The sequence below is a fragment of the Sebastes fasciatus genome, chromosome 6 (assembly GCF_043250625.1).
Source record: "Sebastes fasciatus isolate fSebFas1 chromosome 6, fSebFas1.pri, whole genome shotgun sequence".
Taxonomy (NCBI): Eukaryota; Metazoa; Chordata; class Actinopteri; order Perciformes; family Sebastidae; genus Sebastes; species Sebastes fasciatus.
In genome coordinates, this window is record NC_133800.1 from 11,917,847 (window position 1) to 11,938,685 (window position 20,839).

At 43.8% G+C, this 20,839-nt stretch overlaps 1 protein-coding gene across 2 annotated transcripts in view; it reads left to right on the plus strand.

Annotated features, from left to right (window-relative positions):
- The first annotated feature begins 1,837 nt into the window (after positions 1 to 1,837).
- The window catches only part of ptch1 (patched 1), a 60,017-nt gene continuing 41,015 nt past the window's right edge, over positions 1,838 to 20,839 (plus strand). For both annotated transcript variants that reach the window (XM_074637656.1, XM_074637657.1), the window contains exons 1-2: positions 1,838 to 2,155; positions 4,179 to 4,371. In XM_074637656.1, the coding sequence (XP_074493757.1) occupies positions 1,985 to 2,155; positions 4,179 to 4,371 (364 nt within the window). In that variant the 5' untranslated portion in view covers positions 1,838 to 1,984. The remainder of the gene's footprint in view (positions 2,156 to 4,178; positions 4,372 to 20,839) is intronic.

Sequence of the window (20,839 nt, forward strand, 5' to 3'; positions counted from 1 at the left end):
AGTGTACTGTTTAGCTGTAAAATGAGAAACAGTTAAGATCAGTTGAGGAAATATCAAGCACCGCCCACCAGCCGGAGCACAGCCAATAGGAACACTCACTAGGAACGCTCTCTCTTAAATTACCTGTGATTGGTCAAAGTCTTCCGTCACAGGCTACATGTTTTAAAGCCAGAAAACAGAGCCATGTGGAGGTGCAGAAGTCTAGTTAACTCTCAGAGGTAAAACTTTCTGCCTACCCTCGCTTTAAAACTTTGGATTAGAAGGTTAGTCTAGGGTTAGCGCTTTTGGAATTGGATCAGGGAATATGAGTTGAACATATGATGGACTGGTAAATCACAGTTTAAACCTATTCAATCTATCCACTGAGTGGACTGCAGAGGGTATAAAGAATAACAGCTTATATAAGGAGTCCAATTGCACCGTTCTGGTTCAACAGAGCCATGAGGAGGTGCAGAAGTCTAGTTTTCTCTCAGAACACTTGAATTACAATATGCTGAAAGTTTATTATGGAATTTTTGCCAAAATGATGCCAAAAAATTGTTGCCTACTGAAGCTTTAAGCTTGGCCTGCAGATTGTTCCAGGACCAACAGGCTTGTTTTGCCAGCTTCTATACGATGAAATGTAGTTGGAGATGAACATAAAAAATGTTTTAAATGTATTTATCCCTGTTATTTGTACAAACAGCTTAATAAATTTATATTGTTACTGTAATGCCTATTTCTCACCTCAAATGTTTTCAGAAACATCTTGTAGTGTACTGTTTAGCTGTAAAATGAGAAATAAGATCAGTTGAGGAAATACCAATCACCGCCCACCAGCCGGAGCACAGCCAATAGGAACGCTCTCTCTCTGAAATTACCTGTGATTGGTCAAAGTCTATTATATATGTTTGATCATTGTGATCATAAATTTATTGAAATCCAAAAATATATTTTTTTTAAATGTATTTATCCCTGTTATTTGTACAAACAGCTTAATAAATGAATAATGACATAAAAGTATACATTTCACACTATAAAGACTATAGAGCCTATAGTGGTGCTGACATGCATACTGTAGAACCTCCCCTTCACCACCTCTGTAATCTGAGAAAAAAAAAAAAAATCAAAGTTAAAAAGTGGAAGCTCTGACATTCCTCATCCCCCCTTCAGTCGCACAGACCGTGGTGTACCTTAATGCCTCAGACTTCAGCTCCTCATCTGGGAAGCGCTTCTTTCTATGTGGAAACACCAAAGAAACACCAAAACGCACGCACCGGGCGGGTTTGTCCTCTCCCCATGAGAGCCAAACCCCCTGAAGTTGGAGATGCATGAGACACATGAGGTCTCCCCCTCCTGCCTGCCTGCCTGCCTGGGTGGTCTCTCTCTCTACTTTAGTGAGCTGTTGCTAAGCAGCTAATAATAGTCGTGTTTGCTGAGTAATTTTTGCCCTTCTGGAACCAATCAGATGAAAGAAAGTCCTGCAATCTGACAGCCCCAGAGGCGGGATCTCGACTCTTTTTCTCTTTTTTTCTACTCTCTTCACCCCTCCTCCTCCTCCTCCTCCTCCTCTGCCTCCAAATGGAGAGAGGTCTTTTTCCTCCTCTTCTATTGAATCTCAGAGTTGGCCGTGACGCGCGGCCCTAGGGGGAAGACCACAGAGGATCTCGAGCAGAATGCAAAACGACCATCGAGCTGTCGACTCGTGTATGGGAAACACTTTGGAGAGAGAAACTTATCTTCTTTTTTTGTTGTTGGGTGTTTCAGTGGTTGGAGAGAGACTCGGTGAATGCGGTGTGAAAGAAGCGGTGGAGACCTCCGGATCGCGAAATGTTGGGATGGAAGGCGCAGACTTTGACTCGCCGTCTCCAACAGGAGTATGAAGTCCTACTTGAGATCTCCGAGAGGGAAACTTTGTTGTTGCCTTGGGATATCGTTGCTACACTGCGCTGCTGTCGGGGGGGACAAAAAAACACTCTGAAAACGGTCTCGCAGTGCCCGCAACATGGCCTCGGCTGCTAATGCAACCTCCGAGCAGGAAAACAGAGACCCCGACCGGCCGAGGATAACGCGGAGGAACCGGGGCGACTTTACCCGCCGCACACCGCTGGATTTGGACTATCTGCAGCGGCCGAGTTACTGCGATGCGGGCTTCGCTTTGGAGCAAATAACCCAGGTGCTTATATATCATCTTTAACCCGGTGGAGAGACAGACTTGGTGGTCTTAGCTTCATTGTATTCACCCGGAGAATAAGCGTCCAAACTATATGTCCAGTCGCTGCTAGGTAACGGGGCTGGGCTGCTAGGTAACGGGGCAAGGTTGGATATAGTGAGTTTATTTTACGCACCGGCTTCTTGTACTTTAGGATGTGGATACAAGTTGTTATCTGCAAACACAACTTGTTCCCCAAAACACAACATCCCCAAACCTCTAACGGTCTCAAAACATGCAGCTTTCACCATCCCAGTCAACACTATCTATAGGACCAGTGAGTGTTTCATAACAGCCAGAGAGCTGCAGCTCATGTGCTGCGTAAAAAAGGGCTTTCGGAGGTTTGTGTGACAGTAAACTTGCGTAAAAGAAGAGGAGGAGAAAAAAAAGCTCCTCCATGTGGCTGCCCTCTTCCGTTCACAAATATTGTGAGTCCCCTCTGCCTCTGTGATGGCTCCTCCACTCCCACATGCAGGCCGGAACACACGGGCTGCTGCTGGACGGAGGACTGGAGCTCTGTGTGTGGTGGTGGTATTTACCACATGCACCTTTTTTTTTATATCAAATGTGTGCTTTTTTTTAATGCAGGCTAATGACAAATGACTCCCAATGTAGATTACCTTCTTATTACACATTTTTTCAATTTATTCATTCATAGGGAGTGCTATTTTATAGGATTGTTATGCATCCAAAGAAGGATTCCAGGCTATATTTTTGCATCTCTGTGTAAAATAGAGACTTATTATCAAAAGGCCACCTACTGTACATGCACTTTTTTTTAAATATCAAATGTGTGGGTGTTTTTAATGCAGGCTAATAAAGACAAATGACTCCCAATATAGATTACTTTCTTATTACACATTTTTTTCAATTTATTCATTCATAGGGAGTGCTATTTTGCAGGATTATTATGCATCCAAAAGAAGGATTTCCAGGCTATATTTTTGCATCTCTGTGTAAAATAGAGACTTATTATTATTAAAAAGGCCACCTACTGTATAAATGTGTCTCCTTTTATTTACCTCCATCCACTCTGGAGGTCCAGCTGCAAACCTATTTTGGAGAACAAAGCTGAACTGGCAAAAGTGAAAGGATCTTTATGATTTTACTACTGTCACTGTTGTAGAAATGTGAGACCTCCTTTCTGGATGGATAGGTAGATAATGTGCATTATTAAATCGGTACAACTATGTGTGTGTTCGTGGCATAGTGACAAAGAGTTTGGACATCAATCATTACATCACTTTATCCTCTCTTACTTCATTAAGTAATAGTTGCAGTTCAAAACAATTGGTGTTTATTGGGTTCTAGCTGTTGCTAAGACACCGTCGAAAGGCTGCAGAATTATGGTCTGTCTGCTCACCATTAACAGAGGTATCCATATGCTTGCTCCAGATGCCCAGTGTCCGGCTGCAAACCTATTTTGGAAGAACCTGTGTGACACCTTAATGTCAAGTCTGTCTGTATGAGCATCTTCATAACTCATCATTGTAGCAGCAGCGATATGACAGAAATGGACCAGTGTGTGTGTGTTTGTGTGTGGGTGACCTGCAGGGGATGAAGATCTCTTCCTTTTTGCATGTCTCCTGCTATAAGGTTACAGTTTATATGTGTTACTGATATGACAGAACCTGTGTCTCTCACTCTGGGGAGTCCTCACTCAGTGGTTTCTCCTCAGCAGATGTGTGTATTTCAATCATCACAGGTTAGCAGAGTGGGGACAGTGAGTGGGTTTTATTGTTTTGATCACGCTCCCGTTACCCTCAGAGCAGTCATTACAGGGGATATCTGCAGTCTGAAAGGGAATCAGATGAGGTTCCTTGGGTCCAAAAATGAAAACTCATTTGGGACCACCTGTCATGTCTTTGCCTGTATAGCATCAAACCTTTTCCTCTTCTAACTCCTACAGATATACCTGTCCAGGTAAGTGCAGTGTTTTGTGTTTTTGAATTGACAGTAACATCAGGACTCTTGTCTCATTCTATAGGGGAAGGCGACCGGGAGGAAAGCACCTCTATGGCTGAGAGCGAAGTTCCAGAGACTTTTATTCAGGCTGGGCTGTTACATACAAAAGAACTGCGGAAAGTTTTTGGTTGTGGGCCTTATGATTTTCGGAGCTTTCGCTGTGGGCTTAAGGGCAGCTAATTTGGAGACGGACGTGGAGAAACTCTGGGTGGAAGGTAAGACAAATCTGATTTTGACAAGTTGTACCTGTTTTTATAGTGTGTGTGTGTGTGTGTGTGTGTGTGTGTGTGTGTGTGTGTGTGTGTGTGTGTGTGTGAATGTGAATGTAAGATGCTGGGAATATCCTTTTGAAGCATATTTCATATTGCATGTTTGGAACTGTTTAGATTGGAAGAAGAGAGGGTTGGTGGGTGCCACTAAACAAAGCCAGGGGGATTGTTTATTGTTTAGGCCCTGGCAAGTGTCCAAGTGCAACTTTTGAAAATAATTCAATTTATCTTCACATACTTCTCAAAGCGTGTCAGATGCACACACAAGATGCGCCAGAGGTGACTGCAACTGCACGCAGAAGTAAGGTTGTAATTAAGTTTATAAGCAGCTTTTTGGGGTAGAGGAAATTTTTGTCAAAGCCGCCATTTTGTGAGAGTGTGTGTATGTGTGTGTGCGTGTGTGTGAGTGAGTGTGTGTCTGCCCCCAGCAGTTGAATGCTCAGAGACTGTGTGTGGTCCCGTTTTGGACAGCTCTCAACTTTCCAAAAAGATTTGTCTCCGGCTGCAGGGAAAAAGCGGAGCGAGGACAGGAACTGGTGTTTGTGGAGTGGATATAGGAAGCTCACCTGTTGTTGTCTTTTTTCAGAAACAACCTTATGAAGACTGAACATTTTTAAGGGAAAAAGGGGGACTGAGCGTATGGGTGGTGCTTGGGAGGGGGTAAAGGGGAAGGGGCTGTGCTTTTTTCCTTCCCCTTTGATCCACATTCCTGCACTTAGAGCTGGAGTCGGCTGGAGGAGTCATGAATGGAGGAGCAGATTTAGCTGCTGAGAAGCTGAATAAGTATTTTTTTTTGTTCATGAAAAAAGAATAAAAGTAGTATTTACGCTTAGTTGTTGTTGTCACATCTGTTTGGTTGCCCTTTTTTTTGGTTTCATCCCATTTTAACCCTCAAATAAAACAAAATGTATAGCTCATGAGATCAAACATTAAAGCAGACTGCACAGATCAAACAGCCCACCTCCTTCCCTGGCTTGGCTGTTCTCTCCTTTGCGTGCTGCTGCAGGGGTCTGACCGACAGCGTGTTCCTCTAATCTGTGGCGCAGGCGCAGTTTGGCAGCGGTTTAGGCGGAGGGGAGCCTCCTCAGTACAGGACTGCTGATTGTAGCCAGAGGAAGGAACACACTGTTTTCACACCCTTTTTTACATGTCAGACCACGGTCATGCGTATACTACGGTGAGGGGCACCACATGAAACTGAATGTTGTTAAAGACTCGACCAGGCATCCCTCACTACTGAATGAAATGTATATCGCTGGGGAAATTCTCCATATTGTGATGGTTGTCAGCTTTTCCTGTTTCATATCGTTGTAAATAGAACATCTTTTTGACAACAAAACAAAATGAGATATTGAAGGAGCCATATTTTTGCATTATTCAGAACATACTGAAGGACAGCAGAGAAATACATTATGCAGCAGTAAGTCTGGGCAATATATTGATCTTATATCAATATCGTGATATGAGACTAGATATCGTCTTAGATTTTGGTTATCGTAATATCGTGATAGGTGTTCCTGGTTTTAAAGGCTGCATTACAGTAAAGTACCAGACTGTTCTAGCTGTTCTATTATTTTCCTTTACCCGCTTAATCATTATATCCACATTACTGATGATTATTTATCAAAAAATCTCAATGTGTAAATATTTGGTGAAAGCACCAATAGGCAACCCTACCATATTGATATTGAGGTATCTGGTAAAAAAAAATATTGCGATATTTGATTTTCTCCATATCACCCAGCCCTATGCAGCAGTTATTGTCTGAGTTTCTATGGATGTTTTCATACTTTTTGGCACTTTGAACACATTTCGCCATTGAAACACATCCTAACTGTCATGAATTCAAGCTGACGGCAGCTGTTTTGCTTCATGAAGCAGCAAACTGCAAACCTTTTTACAGCCACATTTAAAGTATACAGGGGATGAAATATCTCATACTCAAAAAACATCTATATACAGTATATTGATTGCATCTTTAGGAAGTGATTTATTGAGTAGCATTGTTGCGGTTTCTCAAATATGAAGATTCTAGGACTGTCCTCGACCAAAGAAATTCTTAGTCGACTAACACTCACACGATTGGTAGACCGATTGATTAGTTGGTTTAATCGACAGATCTGTGAAACCGAGTTTCTCCACAAAGAATCACACAAAAGCACCACTTTAGATCTTGCGTTTTAGTCATTCAGCATGAAAAAGCATAAAAAAAGCGACTAATCAACTAAAGAAATCTTAGTCGACTAACCTGTGATTGGTATTATTCTTGTTTGGACTAAAGGTTAATCAGGTATTAAAAAAAAAAAGAATCCACTGGCACTATTGTATTGTTAGCTGTGGCGTATAACTGATGATTTAACTTGTTATATATCACTGAAATTGCACCATAGAGGTTGTGGTATTGGCAGCACAGGCTAGCTTTATGTTGAACCTGACAGTAGTGACCTCTGGTAGACATCTACAACATGGTTTCACACTGGCTCACACCGATATACACACACAGACACTGACAAAGAGTCGGGGCTGCGGTGGTTTCCTAGGTCCCGGTACGTGAGGGGTTCCAGATGTTGATAGGGAGAGATCTGTTTGTTTAGATTAGACTGCACAGCTGAGGGATAGATTAGTTCTGCCTGGGCCGTGGAACGCTGTGCTGGGCCGTGCTGGGGGACTGGCCCATCGTCTGAGAGGAAAAAGAGGAGAGAGGAGGAGAGGACAGAGCGGCTGTTTATGTTTCATTTGGAACTGCCCTCCGCAGGCGACCCATGGACGACCCCGCCTGGAAGCTGTGTGGCCTGTGGACGCACGCACAGACACACACACACACACACACACACACACACACACACACACACACACACACACACACACAATACACCCAGCTCATATTAGATCTCTCAATTCCTTTACAATTTGACTGGAGCTGCATTTTTTTGTGATCTCGTGTCGCGTCTGTCGTCACCTGCTTTCTGCTAGTGCCGCGGTCTACAGCGGACCACCATTAGCTGCGTACCGGAGCTGGTGTTTATTCTACACGCGGTCACGTGCCGCAGCTTTCGCAGGGATTGTCTCTTCTCACAGTGCTCACTTAGCACTGTTTATAAACACTCAGACACAGGAAGTTCTGTTTATTAGACAAAGCGACAGAGACCAATTGGGAGTGAGACGCATGCCTGCACAAAGAGGCGATTGTGTCAAACCAGTGAGGATGTATGGGGGGGTTAGGGAATGATAGTAATACTTTTTGAAAGTCTTTTTTTCCTACCTAGTCCACATAAAAATGACAGCGGCATGTATTTAGGGCATCCACACTGCAGATAAACGCTGTGTTTATGTCCACTGTGACGCTCACAGGAAATGATTAGCTCAAACAGGAAGTTGTAGTATTGTGGCCTCCTATCTTGCTCTCCCGCACGGACAAATGTGGCTCGCCGCCCTCTGCGCGCTTTCCTCGACATCAGAAACACATGTGTTTGACTCCAGATCCATCCTCAGTTTCAAATTGCAGATGATTCTAGATGATCTTGCGATGATTAACTATAAGCCACGTTCAGGCAGCGGAGGCAGAGAAGAGAGAGGAATAGGACCCCTTTAGAGTTCCCTCCTGGCCACAAATGGAAAACGGAGCCATCCCTTGGCATTCTGGGTTAAGGCAAACATAGGCCAAATTGTAAAGAAAATAGCAGCGCCGCCTGCCTCTAATTAAAACAGTATCGCGTAAACATTGGCCTTCCTGTAGGACGGCCCCTCGACTCCTTCGCTCTGTTTCTGTGCTGAGAGAGGAGCTGGAGATGTAGGCCCGTGCTTAAGGGTCTGTGTTGATGGGTGGGAGAGGGTGCAGGCAGGAGAAACATTTGGAAATGGGGGCTTTTGAAGCTCCAGGTTGAAGGGTTGAAGTTGAAACTGAGGGTTAAGCAGATGAGGTGGAGCTGTACTGTAATCTGGGCTGAGTTGCGGTCAGCCTGTAGCTTTAGTATCGACTAAAGAGAGGATGGGGCCCATAGCGTTCAGAGGATGCCTTTTGTTTTCATCATGGATGGATACAGAGATATGTGTGAGTGACTCAAGTTGAAATGACTTTATAGTCCCCCCAGATTTATGGCCCGGACTGGGGGCATAGGGCTATGGATTGTAGTCTCAAGGCTACAGCCTGAGGGGAGGCCCCAGCTTTCTTGGGGGGACATAAGTGTAAAGGCCAGGGGCCACGGGGGTAGACCCTGGGGACCTTGAGGTCATCTAGTAGAGGCCCCCGCTATTTAAAACCTCACCTGATACTCACCCTGTGGCCTGGGTGCAGAGTGAAGACTCACAGCAGAGGGGAGGTGGGGGGGGAGGTGGAGGATGGGAAGGGGGGAAAGATATGCAGCAGAAGTCGCAGCTGTCACCAGGCATTGTTTGTGTCCTGTATATGGTCATGTGTGTGCATCTCGACACATTTATGTACGAGTGCATCTCGTGTGAGCCAGATGTTGTTATAGGAGCATAGTTTTCCTGTATCAGTATTTCATTTTCTGAATTTTTGTTTAACCTTTTGACATCTGTCCTCCAGCAGAGGGCAGTGAATCAGATATCATTTTTTGCTTTAGTCTCTGAATTACTTTATAAATGACTTTATAATAATCCTAACTAAAACAAATATTCAACTTTCACATTAATGCAAGTCATCATTCCTGCTTTAATGACACGGCAAAGAGGAGGCAATTCAAAGTCCCCCGAAATGTTCATCGTTTATTGTCCCCTCTGCCTTCATCTTATTCCTTAATATTAATAACAGTTCAAATGGTGCCAATCCACATTTGTGTGCATCCTAAACCTGATTTAAAGTTTCATAATCCAGTCTGATAGGACCAAACGTTTTTGTTTTTTTTCCAAAATCAACTCCCTCTCTCCCTTCCATGTCTGTTTTGTATCTAGTGTGATTAAGAGCTGAGTTGACAGAGTTGGTGGTTGTTTTGTTGTTTTGCTGGTAATGGCAGCGGAGAAGGGAGCGGTATAATGTTAAGTGCATGCGGAAGAAGCCATGACATCCTTTCTTGTGGACGAAGATGAGGAGGAGGAGGAAGAGAAGGAGGAGGAGGAGGAGAGCCCCGAATGTGGCGTCTCCGCTGAGAGGATTGTGGTTTGCATGATTGAATTATCCAGCTTTTGATGTGTACTCGAGTACTGATACATGCATGGATGCACGCGCGTACACACACACACACATTCACATGTGCAGAGAGAGGCTTTGGTTGTGTGAATGAGTAGGTGGTTGACCAGGGCTGGCATGGCAGGCTATTTTGATGGGCCTCTCTTTTGCTATTTTCTCTTCTTTATTCATCTGTTTTCCTCCTTTTTTCTCTCATTTTCTGTCGCTCACACTCCATCTCCCAACTGCTTTCATTCAGCAGCCGCGAGCAATCAAACACGCAAAATGCGCCCACACCCAATATTTTTTCCTCGTTTGCACAGAATACACCACACAGAGTCATCTATCTTCCCGTCTCCATCCTCCACACACACACAAATGCGAGCGTGCACGCACACACACGCACGTTACATTTTCCAAACTGGACAAACTGCAATTAATTTTGTGTTTATCAGTTCACCACAAACAGGATTAAACCTCTATAGAAGGAATAACATTCCAGCGTGTTGTGTTAAACTTTACGAGTTGATGAAAAGTGCAGGCCTGCTGGTGAGGGATTTAGTGTGGGGAAACATTGCGCCTCTGGTACTGTACACAGACTTAACAGCGCTGTTTTCTCAAGCTGGCTTGCCCTCGTTTGAAAGCAGTTTTGTGTATATTACCCCTACCTGGCGAAAAGTGAAATAACTTTTTAAAAAATTTGCTTGTTAACTATGCTGTATGCGTGTGTGTGTGTGTGTGTGTGTGCTCTCAAGGCGAACGCACTCCCATTCACAAACGACATCCTGAGATGCCTCCAAGCTCTCTGTTTACATTTTGCATTCTTTCAGGCGCTCTTATTCAAAAACCAGAGCCCTGCGAATGACCGACCACAGGAGACTGTGGAGAGAATTACCCTCCCCCCTCTACCTCCTTCTCTCTCTCTCTCTCTCTTCTATCCCTCTCTTTTCCTCTCTGCCAGAAAGGTCTCTCTCTTTACCCGAGCCTCCTCCCTCCTCCACCACCACCACTCCCCCGTCCCTGGCTAGAGAGAGTGGCCTCAGAATGCCAGATGTATTACAGAGTGAGCCACGGCAATGTAAACACTCAGCCCTGCCATGAGAGCAGGGTGGTCTGGCCTCCCTCCTTCCCTTCCCTCCCCTTCCCTCCTATCCCTCCCCTCCTTCCCTCTTCCCCTTTCCTCTCTTCCCTCCCTCACAGCACTGACTGCCAGAGGGGTGGAGAAAGTACAAAACAGCAGAGGGAGAGGGTGTGTGTGTGTGTGTGTTGAGGGGGGAGACCGAGCGAGGGAAGAAGCAGGAGTATAGTAGCGGTAGTGTGTTTGTGTTTTGGCTGCGGTGCCTACCGTACACCAGGAGAGAGATTTGGGGTGTGGATTGATGCTTTTCAGACTGCAGCGCAGAGACATTTTTCATGCAAACGTATTATAAACATCTCCAAATTGTGCGTGTCGTTGGAATTTTTTTTTTTTAGCCCCTCTGGCACACATGGGTTACGTCCGTAGCAGTATATAGTTCATTGCAATTCCTACGGCGCAACGTCATAGAATCTGGCAGCATAGCGGCAATTACACCAAGTACCACACATGCACACGCGAAGGCATAAAGATACAGCGATATAAAACATTTCCTCTCTCAGATGATTGAGAGGTTCGGAGCTCCAGATTGAGTCAGTATGCGTCAGAGTGAAGTAGTCTCCTGTGCTGAGACCGCCCTGCTAGTCTGACTGAAGCATGAGGACGTTGGGAGCTTGTGACTCGACTTGTTGTGTTATTAAGTACAGCGATGCCTCACTTTTCAATGTCATTGTCTCCCTGGTTTTCTGTTTAGACATTTACATCAGACATTTTTGTCCAAGGCTGCTCATTGCGAGTGTGGAGCGGTAGTTGTGTGAACTAGAGCTGCAACGATAAATAGATTAGGATAGGAATAGAGTAGGATTAACAGATCAATTGTCAACAATTGAATTACCCATGCATACTTCTCCGTCATCTGTCAGCAATTACATTGAGATTTCTTATGTACATACAGTATGCCTATCGCACATTCTATTAAAGATGTAATTATATACAGTAGAACCAAGGGAGCTTACATTTCTTCCTCAGTATTCTCAGGAAGAAGAGGAAAGGAAGAAAAGAAAAAAAAAAACATCAGTGGAGTCATTTTTTAAGGAAAAAGTCTAAATACTCTGATTGCAGCTTCTTAAATGTGAATATTTTCTGGTTTCTTTCCTCCTCTATGACAGTAAACTGAATATCTTTGAGTTGTGGACAAAACAAGACATTAGAGGACGTCATCTTGGGCTTTGGGAAACACTGATTGACATTTTTCAGATGCATCCAGATGCAGGATGATACATTCAGTATAGGAAGAAAAAAAAAAGATGAGCATCTGAACACACTGGATGAAAAAAGGCAAGTTTTCAAACCTACCGAGTCTTTATCAGGCAAAATGACTAAAACCTTTTCAGCGCTAGATTGAACGTATTAATCCAGTGTGCTCACAATGAGTGCAAAGGAAGATTGAGTTTTTGGTATCGCTTGGTCAGATTCTTAGGCTTGTTTCATGAATCTTTGAGCAGTATTTTTTTTTATTTAAAGCGGCTCTTATCCATATTTTTATATTAACAATAGATCAAATGTCTGCGTAATGTGAAAGGGATAGCTCAAAGTGACAAACCCACAATATAAGAGAGTATAATCACCCAACTCTGTAGTTCCCATCAGCTCTACGGAGCGTTCAGCGTCTTTCAGCTCATTGTTTGGGTTTTCCAGACTGCAACTTCTCTCATCAGCGTCGCTTTCTGCCGCAGCCGTTTTAAGCAAACAAGCTCTCCATAAACCCATTGTACACTACAATAAGTTAGCGACTAACTGGTGAACATCGTGGAGCATTTAGCAGCTGAAAAGTCTGACATTTCCCTCAGGAGTCGACAGAAAAACAAACTGTTCGCTAACACGTTCACCATATCAACTCTATAAGGTGGCAGGTGTTGTGTTTACAGCTTTTTGCTCTGCCCTCAAGTGGCCAACAAAATATTGAATCCATGTGTAACAATGATGCATTGAGGAGTTCAGGATATTTTGTTAAATTAAAAAAAGTTTTTAGATAAAGTATTTACCTGGTACCGGCATTGAGACCTTGTATTGGCATCAATATTGATAATTTTCAATTGATACGCAGCTCTAGTGACCATAAAATGAAGTGTAAAGGTAAACATAATGAAATGAAGTAACTGGAAAAGAAATATTGTTTATTTTTATCTTTCCACCATTCACACTCCCTCTGTTTCTGTGTCTTCTATTCCACACGTTGGAATGTGGGATTTTGGGATACCTGGAATCACGGGCCATCTTTCCAGGAAATGACAAGAGAGATGGCTGGCTGAGATTGGCTGCTCAGGCTCATGTCACGGTCTGTTATGGCTGGGCTGAGGGCCAATCGAAGGGTAGTAAATGCAGCAGGGGGGAGATCGCTCACCTGGCTTGCATTGGACGGACACGGCCAAGAGATACAGGATGAGAATTTTTTTTCTCCAACAGAGCTGCAGTTGATGGAAGAGTTTATTTTTTGAATGTCTCTTATTTGACTTAACAAAAGAGAACACTTTTACATCACTTATAATGGCAGTATCTCACATCCTTTTGCATACACCAATTAATACGTCATGTGGTGGGTATTTTTAATTGAACCACAACCACTGCACACATGCACGCACATGCTCCAAACACAGACTTTCTGTCAGCGTTTTTCTTGCCCTACTACTCTTTCCACTGCTCTTGTGAATCCATTGGCATTGAATAGGATTTTTTTTTTTCGGGGGTGGAGGTGGGGGGGTTGGGAGGGGAGAGTGGGACCTGAATGAAGGCAGCAACGTGGAAGAATCTGCCCATTGAGGAGTGTGTGAATGTACACCTCGGGCCCAGGGGAAGCTGCATTGGGAGCCAGCCGACTGCTAAATACACCCATTTTAGGGGCTGCAGGGGCCGGACAGGTGATTAGCATAATCAGGGGCGAGGGGAGCCATACATATGGTAATGCTGGAGTTGGGGGGTGAGGGTTGGTGGTATGGGTGGGGGTTCGGAGAGGAGGTTTGGGAGGGGGGGGTGCAGGGGTTGGCAGCTGGGGTGTCACATTTGTGTCAGGGGTCGGGGTGCTCGGGGGTGTGTAGCTGCATGAGGAGACACTCGGCTACAGCTGCGTGTCAGAGCTCTTCCACTCTCTGTTTCTTATCATCTCTTCTTCTCTCTTTTTTCTGTCATCCTCTCACTTTTTTCTTCTTCTTCTTCTTTGTGGTCACCCACTCCTTACCTTGCTTGTTTTACCCTTCTTCTTCTTCTTCTTCTGTGTGGCAGCCCCCTCCTGTTTGAAAGCTGAAAGGAGAGAGGGAAAGACAGAGAGGGGGGAGCAAGAGAGTGAGGGGGGGCTCAACATGGGTCAGATAGGGTCTCGGCTCTCAGTGAGGCCTTTCATCACATATTTGTGGCTGTGTGCACACCTGCATTGCAGAGCTCGCTTTTCAAAACTACTAATACTACTGCGCATGCTGTTACCACAACCACTACAACTATTACTGCTGGTACTCTTACTAATGCTGCTACAACAGCTGGAGAGAGAATGCAATTAATTTCTGATGAGGGACAGAAGAAGGGCTGAAATTCATAGTAAAGAAATCTGGGTGTCGAAGTCACACATCTGCTCTTCAACTGGTGCAATCCAGCATACGCTAAAAAGGAGATATTATCCTGATTCCAGAAAAAGGCGAAATTTGCTCACTGGTTAAGTAAAACCAAGTCGTAAGACAACATTTTGTAAACAAGCTGATTGTCAATAGTTGTTACTTTGACAGGAAACTGTGGCACATTTTGTCACCTGCTTTTGATCACAGTTATAATTGATTCACACATCTAGGGCTGCAACGATTATTGTCATTGTCCATCCGTCGGATGATTATTTTCCCGATTAATTGATAAATTGTTTGGTCTGTAAAATGTCAGAAAATGGTGAAAAATGTTGATCAGTGACGACCTCAAATGTCTTGTTTTGTCCACAACTCAAAGATATTCAGTTTACAGTCATAGATGAGTAAAGAAACCAGAAAATATTCACATTCAAGAAGCTGGAATCAGAGAATTTTTACTTTTTTACTTTAAAAAAATATTCAAACCAATTAATCGATTATTAAAATAATTGGCAATTTAATTGTTGATGACTAATTGATTCATTGTTGCAGCTCTACACACATGTCATCTTCACAACATAAATTCTCAATATCTTCAGGCATGCCTCAAGGCCACAGAGAAATGTTGACATTTACTCAGCAAGTTGTTGCAGCAATAATATGAAACAGCAGATATTTACTTGGCAGGGAAATCCAAGAAGCAAAGATCGAGTGAGGGACAGACACATGGTAGAAGGTAAAAGCAGATGAATGTTGGAGGAAGGCAACAGGTGGGTTCCTCTCAGTGATCAAGATGATTGGCAGTAGCAGCTGAGAAGGAGACAAACAGGAAGGAGGAGAAGAGAGGAGGTGGTGACGTGAGGTGGGGACTTACCGTGGGAAACTCCACCTGAACAGACTGACCAGTAGCAAGGTCAAATGATAGATGTATGAGAGAATGATGCGACTAGGAACAACACAAATGCATCTACAGTATGCCTTCTGTACATTTGTTTTTCATTGCTAAAGCTCTGAAGTAACTTGAAAACCAGCCTCAGCATAAGCAGCTGTGTCGGATTTTCCAGATGAGAGCCCTTTGTTTGATCTTATCCTGTATATGGAAATGATGACATTTCTATCTTAACAATTACCTTATCTTAAAATGGTCACATGAAGCAGGCTGTTCTCATACACTGTTCGTAGCTATACCTATGAAATCATACCACGAAATCAATTTGTATGTAATCCATGTAATCGTGAACCAGGAAGTATTAAGAGTGACAAACATTCTGTAGGGAGGAAGTCGGGGATCAAAAAATGGCGGACTTTCGCCAAGGAGACCGGTGTTCGTACCCCGTGTGAAACCAGAAGTCAACGGTGATTTATTTGTCACGTAACTTCCGTACTTAAGTTATGCCACTTCCGGAGTTATTTTAACTCAAACCACAATCTTTTCGTAAACCAAACTAAGTAATGTTGTTGCCAAAACCTAACCAAGTCGATCTTTTCCTAAACCTAACCAAGTCGTTTTTTTACCAAAACCTAACCAAGTCGATCTTTTCCTAAACCTAAGTAATTGTGTTGCCTAAACCTCAGCAAGTTGTTTCCTGTGAAGACGGAAGTTTATTTTGAAAAGAATGTATGCATGTAATGAGCAGAAATTGACACGTGTTGCTGGACATTTGTAGGAAAACGCACAAAAATGAGGAATAACTTTTCACAAGATATCATACGAACAGCTGTATGAGGATATGTTGCATAAAAACATGTCCTCGTGCAGCAGGTGCCACTTCCCATCTGAAGTCTTTTTTTTTTTAATCCATTCTTGTTGTGTAAATCTGACAACGTATGATAAATGTATAAAAACATATGCATCAAAGGATCATGTATTTTCATATATTGGCTTTTTTTTAATTATCTTTTCAAGTAGCTTTTGGCTATTTTTGTACTTTTGGGGGGAATGGTTTTCCAGATCCCATCCTCATGTAGAGCTGTGTCGTCCTCTTGGTTTCCTGTGGCGGTATAGGGGGCTCAGGGTATGGGAGGTCGCTGTACACTTGGTGGCAGAGAGATGACCTGTTTTTTGGGGGGCTTCCTCCTCACCACAGGGGGTCCCTGCTGAGAGGGGGCCTAATCCAGCTAATCCTCTCTCTACACACACACGCACACACACAGAGATGTGTTTAGCCGCATGCACATACATATAGCATATTCATGTATGCATGCATGAGGTCACATAAACGATCCATTTAGCATCTTTTAAGCGAGGTCAGATATTATATCAGATCTCTATTAGTTAGTGGCGGTGAAAGTGACAGGAGCGAGGTAATTCCCGTCTCTGTTGGTGGGAGGTTTGTACGTACAGTACGAGCAAAGTGTGTTTGTGTTTTCATAACAGCATCACACTTGTTGGGAGTTGTTTGCCGCCGGTGCGTGTTTTCCCTCAAAATGAGAGATGCTTCCGTTGTCAGGAGTAAGAGATGTGCAGGGGGTGGGGCCGTGCTGTTGTGTGTTGCATGGAAAAGAGAGAAAGTTGGCGGAGGGGGATAGGGGGGTGGGCTGGCTTTGACAGAGGGGCCGGGCTGATTGCCATCATGATCTGGCCAATCACAGAGTAGAGCTGAATAGAGCAAAGAGAGAGAAAATGAGAGTATAAAGATGAGGGGGAGTTCAGAGCTGAAAGGAGGGAGGGGGGGTGATGTCAGTTCCTTAGAAACCTACTTTCTCTCCCTCCGTCCCCGCCGCCCCCCGTTCCCCTACTCTGAGAATAGGGGGGACCAGGGGTTAATGTTATGCAACACACTGAATACCCGCACTGAGCGCTCCAATACAGTGACACACATAGGCCTGCTTCTCTTCTTCTTCTCTTTTCTTCTTCTTCTTCTCTTCTCTTCCCTTCTCACTTCGATTCGGTGTAGGGTTGCGTCCGAAATTCCATACTAACATGCTATTTAGTATGCTAAAACAGTATGTGAGATATTCTAGTACGTCCGAAACCTTAGTATGAAACCAATAGTACGAAAACCAATAGTACGCAAATTACATACTATTTCCGGTGAAATATTACAGTATGCAACGCCGGACACTACAGCGGCATAAGTATCCCAAAATGCAATGCGGTAGTGACAACACTGTTCATAACAGATGTTGGCGGGCAGCTCTGTAACATCAATAACGCTTCGATTTAACTGTAAGATTTCACTTCGCTAGGTGTAATATATATTTTAAATTAATTCAGACTTTGATTCTTACAAACCGTCGTTTTGGTTACATGAGGTTGGCACGGGTTACCATGGTTACACATCTCCAACCGGCAAGGAGGCTCTCAGGAAGTGACGACATATATTATTACTCAGTGCGTTCGAAAAGATACATACTACTGTAACACAAAAGTATGTTGAACGATAATACACACGTTGAGTATGTAGTGGATAGTATGCGATTTCGGACGAAGCTCTTGTTTTTGATCGTTCACTAGGCAACATATACAGTATATGCAGGTGTAACACACATTAACACAGGTGTGTGTGAATTGGCTGGTGGAGGGCACTGCTGACATGACTGGTCAAGTAAAGGATATATGGCTGCAACTAACAATGATTTTTATTTTTATCATCGATTCACCTGCGGATGTTTTTCTGGATTAATTCTTTGGTGTATAAAATGTCAGAAAATAACGATGAATTCCCATCACAAGTTGCCAGAGTCTGACTTGACATATTCAAATTGTTTGTTGTCCAAAATCCAAGGTACTTATCACAGAACACTAAGAAAACCAGCAAACATTCACATTTGAGAAAAGTGGAACCAGTGATGCACTCCAATGACAATTACCAATTATCTTAAATTGTTGCAGGGTGCTTTTTAGTTGATCGACTAATCGATTAATAGACTAAGCGTTAGGTGCGGGAATCACCAGAGAACCCACAATATGATATTATCACGATACTTAAGTCACGATACGATCTTATTGCGATTTTAAACATTTTGCAATATGCTGAGTATTGTGATAAGATATATTGCGATTTATTACCTTTTTTAAACTGCAAATTATGTCAACAACATCTGTGTTATCTGATAAGATACAGCTTTCACTCTCTTCATCTCAGAGTTCTCATTCACATACAGTATCTTGAGGTCAGAGGTCAAGGGACCCCTTTGAAAATGGCCATGTCAGATTTTCCTCGCCAAAATGTAGCCTTATTTTGTGGCATTATTTAGCGTCCTTCCTGACAAGCTCACATGACATGATTGCTACCAATCAATTCCTGAGGTTTTACCACTTTCATATGATACCAGTATCTTCACTCTAGCTTTAAAGACTGAGCCAGCTACAACCTCTGAAAGACAGAATAGCGACCGGGCCATCGGATTGTGAAGAGGTTAATAGTTCATGTTAGGGCTGTCCCGAATACCATTTTTTGGGCGTCGAAGCTTCGGTGAGAAATATTTGACGGTATTTGAAGCTTCACAGAGCAGCGCGGTGCAGCAGGCTGACATGTTATTCTGTCTGTCTGTCTCCATGTCCCCCGTTTCAGTGCCCTGGATAGTGCCGCTGACGCACTACTGTACACACACGCACCTCTACACACAACAAACAGCGATATCCGTCTGAGAATAACTACTAATAATTTATTTTTTAAAAATCAAATAATGAAGCATTCGAATAGTGATTTGGACGTTGAACACCATGGCAACGGTCGAAGCTTCGACGCATTCGGGTCAACCCCAGTTCATATAATGAAAGATCGATACTTGACGTTCGTGTATCGATAAAATATTGCCTCGCAAAATATTTTCCCCCACCCCTACTAAGCATTCAAGCTGTGAATTGGTTTGTCAATCGATGACGAAAATTTGAAAATGTAATTAGTTAATAATTGATTGATATCATTCTTGGCTGGTTACAATTCTCTAAATGTGAGAATTTCTTGTTGTTGTTTTTTTTTATACATTTTATATGAGCATGTTTAAGGCCTCACTTTGGGCTGTGGTAGCATCAGATGGGTATTGTATGTGAATAATCAGTGGTGCACAAAGGACAGACCAAGGAGGAGAAAGGAAGCGAGCGAAAGAGAAACTGAGCTGGTGCAGGAAGCATTTGAAAAGTCAGCGACACTTTGTTTTAGGTCACAGCAGCTGAGCGTGTAGCGGGACACCTTCAGGATATCAACACATGCCGGGGTCAACCAGTTTTCCTAGGAGAAGGAATATGGGAATATGTGTCATTGAAGAAACACAGCTGTGTGTACACACACACACACACACACTCACACACACTCTGATGCTCGCCAGTACGTCAGCGCACACTCACACACTCGCACACTCGCACATTTTCTTGGTCCAGCTGGGGTGTTAATTTCACCCCGAGGCTGTGTGAGTGTTGACCCCAAAACGCTGTTACCTCGTGAAGTGTGGAATTCTCTAAGCCCGAGGCCGTGATGTGCTGTTTCCTGTAGAGAGAGAGTGCATTCCTTTGACTTGTCCCGTTCCTCGCTGCTTGCTGTAAACTCAAGGTCTTTGGGTGGCAGTCCACAACTCGGAGTGTGTTCACAACAAACTCAAGATCGTTCCTCCCATGCGACCTTTTACTCATCTCCTTGCACGCCTCTTTCTTCTCCATACCTGTGTTTCCCCCTCGGCGGTGCACCTTAACGAAAGCCTCGGGCTATTGCTTCGCCTTTGAGCGCTGAGTGCACCAGACAAGTCGACTTGTTAGTGCACTGTCAGCGTGCGTAGGGTCTAAATCAGTTCCATGCGTGCTCTTTTGAAGGGAGGGCTGGTGTAACGTAGCCGTGTAGCAGCGGAAAGCATGTCACTCCGGTTAGCCCGGGCCTGCTATTAATGATGAGTATTATAAACATGCCTTCAGACAGGATCAGATGGGAATGCTGTTTGGGTCCAGAAAAAAAGAAATCAAGTGTGTTTTCCTAATGCCCCAAGACACGGCCCCCCTCCCTCCCCGTTCCATTGGTCTGACTGGGTGGTCCGGCTCAGCAGAACAGGCATGCTTATGTTCAACTTTAATGCCATTACAATGGGCAGAAAATATTCAATCTATGCCTGCTGTTGCACGAATCGAGCGGAATTGTTAAATTGGATTAAGGCGTAATAAAATGTTACAGAGTTTTCACACAGTCGGCTCTCTCACTGGGCATTTTTCATGTTGTGTGTGTGAGAGAGAGAGAGAGCAAGTGAAAGAAGATGACTATAAATTGCCCGAGCTTTCACCGAGCGTTCAGTCACCGATGATGGAAGGGCTCAAATCCTCTGCTCATAAATCAGACACAGATACACTGAGGATGCAGGCGCACCACACACAAATCTCAGGCTGAATGGAGTATGAAACATGCACCAAAACATGCACTTTTATATAGCTTTAAAAATGTGTGGGCCTGATTTTTTGTTTACTCTTGCATTTGACTGAAAATTTGAGACTTTGCCCATGCTTGCATGACAGCAAATTGCCTTGCATTTGTCCATGTGTGTTTGCAAGAGAAACTTTGCCAGACTTGCCTTGGCTGTCCTGGGGTGGAGCGGGGCAGCTAAAGGGCCTGAAAGGCTGCTTTTGTAGATCGGGCTAGCTCAGAGCGCACGCACAGGGCTTAGTCCCACCACGATACTGGGAGC